This window comes from Cyprinodon variegatus, unplaced genomic scaffold (genome assembly GCF_000732505.1).
Source record: "Cyprinodon variegatus isolate N-32 unplaced genomic scaffold, C_variegatus-1.0 Scaffold660, whole genome shotgun sequence".
Lineage (NCBI taxonomy): Eukaryota > Metazoa > Chordata > Actinopteri > Cyprinodontiformes > Cyprinodontidae > Cyprinodon > Cyprinodon variegatus.
In genome coordinates, this window is record NW_015151113.1 from 357,541 (window position 1) to 364,434 (window position 6,894).

General features: G+C 42.3%; 1 protein-coding gene across 1 annotated transcript in view; it reads left to right on the forward strand.

Annotated features, from left to right (window-relative positions):
• LOC107096939 (cytosolic purine 5'-nucleotidase-like) overlaps positions 1-6,894 on the forward strand; it is a 32,929-nt gene that overhangs the window by 7,007 nt on the left and 19,028 nt on the right. Inside the window, exons 2-4 of the mRNA XM_015393853.1 lie at positions 1,237-1,358; positions 4,524-4,556; positions 6,781-6,854. Coding sequence (XP_015249339.1) covers positions 1,258-1,358; positions 4,524-4,556; positions 6,781-6,854 — 208 coding nt within the window. The 5' untranslated portion in view covers positions 1,237-1,257. The remainder of the gene's footprint in view (positions 1-1,236; positions 1,359-4,523; positions 4,557-6,780; positions 6,855-6,894) is intronic.

The window sequence follows — 6,894 nt, forward strand, 5'->3', positions numbered from 1 at the left end:
AAGCTCTGCACTGCTGGTAGCCCCATCCCGCAGCTCAAACACTTTTAAGAGACAGTCCTGGCGCTTGCTGGTCTTTTTTGGGCGCCTCGGAGCATTTTTGGCAACAATGGAACCTCTCTCCTTGAGGTTCTTGATGATGCGATAGATTGTTGACTGAGGTGCAATCTTTCTAGCTACGATGATGACTGCACGTGTTTCTTTAGAGATAACCATGGTCAACAGTAGAGAAACAATGATGCCAAGCACCAGCCTCTTTTTAAAGTGCCCAGTGGTCTCATTCTTACTGAATCATGACAGATTGATCTCCAGCCCTGTCCTCATCACCACCCACACCTGTGTTAATGGAGCAATCACTGAAACCATGTTAGCTGGTCCTTTTAAGGCAGGGCTGCAGTGACGTTAAAATGTGTTTTGGGGGATAAAGTTCATTTTCTAGGCAAATATTGACTTTGCAACTAATTGCTGTTACGCTGATCACTCTTTATAACATTCTGCAGTATATGCAAATTGCCTTTATAAAAACTGAAGCAGTAGACTTTGTAAATATTAACATTTGAATCATTCTCAAAACTTTTGACCATGACTGTAGATATAGTGACTTAATATCACAATGTTTTGGCGTTTTTTTTATCACTGCTGCTTGCCTTGTCAAGGCTGCATTTTGAAGAATGAGATCGTCTATAGAGCCGTCCTGAACTAAATTTCCTTTTGTTTACACTTGTGTATACAAAATGACCAAATAAATCTAAGTCTACATCTAATGAGCTGATTGGGAGCAGGTGTGAACAGATGATTCTTGAAAGGAGCTAGGGAAAAGGAGACAATCAAGCAATTCCTAAGAACTCAAATCTATCCAGAAAACACCACCAAATAGGAATGAAACCAATAAAACAAAGGAAAACATGGATCAAAGTGAAACTGAAAACTTAAACAGAACCAAGACCATGACATAATAAGGTACAGGATGCATAGTATGCCATGTGTTCTTATCCTTTAGATCTTATAGTTACCTACAGGACAAGAAAACAACCAGACTCATGAGAATCTTTAACAAAAGTTTAGATTTGATGTTCTAATACACATGATTGTAAGATGTATCCCTAGAGCAGTAGTCCTTTGTTGTATTTTTCAAACGTTTCCCAGGGGAATCCAGCCTCAAAAAGTGCAACAGACTTCTTTCTTTCTCAGTCTCTTTGTTGCTCTGAAGGTGACCAGCCTGGTTCTGACTCATTGCAGGACCATTTTTAACGGTTAAAGATGACGACTTCATGGAGTGACCGCCTGCAGAACTGTGCTGAGCTACCAGCTAACATGGACGGCATGGCTATGAAGAAATATCGGCGTGAAGCTCACCACAGGTACATTCACACCTGTCTGTTGGCAGACCCAGCTCTGACAGCACACCAATCATATCCACGCTAGTTTATATTTTAGGTTCCTGATTTTTCTTTTATGAACTTCCCTCCCTGTTTCCTGGTTGGGCTTCCCTGGGTGCTCTTTTTTCAAGCCCCTTATGATCGTGAGCAGCTCTTCCTGGGAACATAGAGCTCCTACAGGAGGGATCTCCTGCTTTATAGGGCAAGTTACCCCCCATCCCTCAGTGAGGTCTAAAAGCACAAGATCTATATTCAGCCATTCAGCAAAGATGCTGCTACATGGCTATAAATCTTATTTTGTCATTTCACCGATTAGATGAGCCCTTGAGTGATATATTACCTACTGTAAATTAAGTTGGAAAAAAGTTACAAAGTCAAGAAAAAAATTTAAAAAACTAATTGAAATGTTAAAAGGTTAATAAACCTAGTTAACAATTATATTTAGGTTTATAAACTAACAAATGTAAGAGCCAGTATCAGCATTAATGCCTCTAAGGTTATGTTGGACCAAAAAATGTGTTTCTTTCACTCTCAGAGTGTTTTTCATTCATTTCTTTTAGAAGCACTATTGTTATTTTTTCTTAATATATTCGGGCAATTTGGGGTTTCTTGTTATTACATTGACGTTCATTTTTGCCATCAAAATATCCATATTTTTTATGTAACAAAGGTAATAAGGTCTTGTCCTGGATTCCAATAACACTATTGGCTTTATGCAGCTAGAATAGATTTTTAATGAAGTGCTGTTAAAGCTAACACAATGTCTCACAGGAAGAATACCCAGCAGGTCTCCTCCAGTCCGTCCTAAGCTCAGTGAATGATCGCTAATGCTACGTTCAGACCACAAGCAGCAGAGACAGCGGAAGCAGCTAGTCTACATGCAAAGTCAATGGTCGACGGGCATCAAGGCGCAGCAAAACTGGGTCTGATGCACGGTGGACGGAGCTACCCTATCCTTTCTTTTGCTGTTACAATGGCAGCTATATTTGCAGTGATCAGTGGGTAAAAAGTAGTTTTAATATGTTTTTCAAGTGAGAAGGTCCACCTGAATACTTAATCTGTGCAGTTGGTACATCAAGATTACCATCCTGCCTACAAATAATGTTTCATTGTCAAAGCTGCTCAGACCCCCGCATATCGGTGGTGCGCTGTCACTAACAATCCTATTCAACAGCAACCTCTGGCCCGGTCGTTTGCCGGTTTGCCGCGGTGGCGCTACGTAATCCAAACTGCAGGCACCAGGATAATAAAATCAAACATGTTTTCCCGGCAGATCCCGTCATTTTCAATTAATTTAGCCATTAATAAACTGTTTCAGAGGAGTGATCATAGCGCTCTGCATCAGCAGTGCTGTGTCTGTCTCCCTGCCAGCTCCCAGATCAGCTTCTCTGATTGGTTGATGTGGCGCATCCAGCAGTAAATGTTACATTTTTCCAACTCCAGCAGCTGCTGCGTTTGCAGCGCATCAGATGCTCAGAAGCTCATGACACGCTGCTCCTGCTGCTCAAAACACGCTGAAGGACCTTTTGCTGCACCTTGATGCGTGTCAACCATTGACTTTGCATGTAAACTAGCTGCTCCTGCTGCCTCTGCTGCTTAAGGTGTGAACGTAGCATTAGAGTCAGCAGCCTCTCTCTAAACAGACCCAACAAGTCCTTGTTTACCTCTCATGTTACTGAATGTATGTGATGTTTAGCTAACTTGTATGTTTGTACGGAAGCNAGCCTCTCTCTAAACAGAACCACCAAGTCCTTGTTTACCTCTCATGTTACTGAATGTATGTGATGTTTAGCTAACTTGTATGTTTGTACGGAAGCATACTGCATTCACCAAAGAAAAAAAACAGCAGCTTATCTCATAATTCCAAGATTAGATCTCATAATTACAAGTTACTGATCTCGTAATTATGATATCTTATCTTGTAATTATGAGGAAAGATCTCATAAACACGAGATCTTTCCTATATATTTGGTCATGATTGTTTGAGCCAGTAATGTAACATCTCTCAGAAAACTGGTCTTCATTATTGCTTCTTAAGAATATCTGCATCCGTTCCACTCAACAGTTCTCTGTGCCGAGATCTGACCTGACACGTGTGTTGGAGTTCCACTCCTTTTTTCCACTTCATCAATAAAGTACCCATTTATAGCCCTGGGATTACTACTTGTGGAGTAAGCATGCAGCCTTACCACACGCCAATATCCGTCAACAGCTCCATTAACACAGATTCCGTATGGTTTTAATTTTTCATAGTTTTTTTAGTTTAGTTTTTCCCGGTCGATTTAAACACTTCTGAAGCTCCCAGCTGGAATGCATTTCAGATGCATTCATTTATGAAGCATCCCCTGCTGGTTTCACTGCTCCTGCAGGAACAGTGCGACTTCAGAGTCAGAGTAGAGTGGGCTTTTTCGCCTAAACAATCCTAAGGACCAGGTGGTCTGCGTGTGTCACAGTTAACGAACATATGTCCCCGCTCCTTCCACAGACACTCTGCTGCACCTCTCCAAAATTGTAGGTGATCGCAGACAGGAGGCCTCTGATTGGTCAAATCTAAATCCGCTCTACAATATGCGTATTTCCTGTTTGCTACCTTACTGGGTTGCTTTGTTTGTTTGACCGCCATTCTGTAAAAAGACTGGTGAAGTTGGACCAGCTAGAAGAGAGCGGTGCGCTAGAATGCTGGCACCCTTTTTCCACCTGGATCCCCGCTCTTTTTCGCCCTTATGTCCCTCCGTTGTCTCACAAACCCCACTTCCCTACTTTCTCACCGTCTCGACCGTATCTAGACCCACAGCTAGTTCCTGATCTCCTACATATGACATTTTATCTCTTAATTATGAGATCTTGTCTCGTAATTATGAGAAAAGATCTCATAATTTCGAGATACCGATCTCGTAATTATAAGCCGTCAGAATTTATTTTCTTTGGTGAATGCAATGAGCTTCCGTATGTTTGCCTCTAAAGTGATCATTTTGTATTTATGTTTGTTATACTCTAAACTAACCCAGGTCTGTTGAGGAAATGATTTATTGATCACTAGTTGCAGCAGATCTAGTCACATTAGATTAGACATGTTGGTATGATGTTATCATTTGTGGCTGGGCAGTTATGCGATCACTCGTAATCCATTTATTTTCTATTACAAAGCTTTCCGAGGGATCTGGCTCATCCTGCAATGAGGTACGCAATCCTTCTGTTGTTGAAAAAAACTGGTATTAGTGTTTCCATGAAATTACATCATTCTCCCATAAACCTGTTTCCGTACTGATACGACCTCCAGATGGTGGTCCATGTGAGTGTTTTGTTCCTGTAGCTTTCCTAATCTTCCTCCATAATGTCTATGATCTCTCATTTGACCAATCTACATCCAGTCTGCTGGGAAATGATCCCGCTGCCACAGATTATTTAACCCTACAGTATAATCAGGGTCTCAGGCAGTTGAAATCAGGGTAAATCTCAGCTGCACCTTGTGGCTCTGGAGGGTGTGTGTTCCTCCTTCCCCTTCTTAGTGTTGGTCTATCTAATAAAGGCTCTTCAAGATCCATCATGTTCTTGGGGAGAAGAAGTTCTGACTTGGTGTCTCTACAGCAGATTTAGTCCATAACACAGAGAAGGAAAGTTTAAAGGAAGGGTACAAGAGAATGGCAGCTACGCTACGCCATGTTCGGCTATGCTTAGCCATGTTCAGCTACGCTAAGCCATGTTCAGCTATGCTTAGCCATGTTCAGCTACGCTAAGCCATGTTCAGCTATGCTTAGCCATGTTTAGCTACACTAATCTATGTTCAGCTATGCTTAGCCCTGTTAAGCTATGCTAAACCACGTTCATCTATGCTTAGCCATGTTTAGCTATGCTTAGCCATGTTCAGCTATGCTAAGCCATGTTCAGCTATGCTTAGCCATGTTTAGCTATGCTAATCTATGTTCAGCTATGCTTAGCCATGTTCAGCTATGCTAAACCACGTTCAGCTATGCTAAGCCATGTTCATCTATGCTTAGCCATGTTCAGCTATGCTAAGCCATGTTCAGCTATGCTTAGCCATGTTTAGCTATGCTAATCTATGTTCAGCTATGCTTAGCCATGTTCAGCTATGCTAAACCACGTTCAGCTATGCTAAGCCATGTTCAGCTACGCTTAGCCATGTTCAGCTATGCTAAGCCATGTACAGTTATGCTTAGCCATGTACATCTATGGTAAGCCATGTACAGCTACACTCAGCCATGTTCAGATATGCTAATCTATGTTCAGCTATGATAAGCCATGTTCAGCTACACTTAGCAATGTTCAGCTATGCTAAGCCATGTTCAGCTTCACTTAGCCATGTTCAGCTATGCTTAGTCATGTTCGGGTATGCAAAGCCATGTTAAGCTCATGTTCAGCTACGCTTTGCCATATTCAGCTATGTTCATTGTTTCCACTGTTCAGCATTTAGGTCCGAAGCGGACGATTCTCACTCCCTCTGATGTGCTTCCCTTCATCATCCCAGTAACATCCTAATGTCGTCACATGATAGAATAACCTAAAGCGACTTCTTAAATGTTTGCTGCATGTCTTCTGTGATGTGGGAGAATCCTTTCCTATCACATCACATCACGAATATGTTAAACTACGTTCGTGCATGAGTTCCTTAATCATGGCACAAAAAAATCTGACACGCTTGAGGAACTGCAGCTTCCATGGAGAAAATAGCATCGCGGGCGCACCTGTTCCTCCCATGCGCACCCAGGGAGGCGCTCACAATGAAACAGGAAGTATAGCACTACTTACTCTGGGATATTAGTGCCTTTTTGGGATGAACTGCTCGGAATTCCATTTAACCTATGTACCGCAAACATCGCAGAGACCTTCGCCACTGTGCCACCTTCAGCCATTGTCTTCGCTCAAAGATAATGCTGTCAGTCCAAGCCTTCCAGACACTACTTTTTGTGTGATCATGTCTTCATGAGCCAATCAGGAAGATGCTTACAGAAGAGGAATATCTCCACCCCACCTGTGAAAAATGCACCTTCGAGAGCGCAGTCGTCCGCGAGTAAGGGCGCTGGACAGAAACTCGTGCACGAGTAGAACAGGGTTTGCACATGTGTGGTGAGATTCTCACTGCGTGTGCTAGGAATCAGCAGAGCTATTTTCTCCCCAGAAGCTGCAGTTCCTCGTGCTGGTTGCTTTTTCTGCTCAACAGTGGATGAACTCATGTTCGAAAGTAATTTCATATCCTTGCGAGTATTTTTTATTTTGCTCTTTGAGGTTTTGACAAAAATGTCACTTTTTTTCCTCACGTTTCTTCTGTGACACATCAAGCATCGTATAAACCATCCTTAAACCCTTTGTGTAAAGTCTCAGCCTGAATCCCAGTTCAAACTGGGCTCTGCTGCCTGTAATGGTTACCAGATTCCTTTTTTTGCAGGGTGTTTGTTAACCGCAGCCTTGCCATGGAGAAAATCAAGTGCTTTGGGTTCGACATGGACTACACTCTAGCTGGTAGGTCCGGTTACTGTTCCAAATGAGAAATATTCCCGCT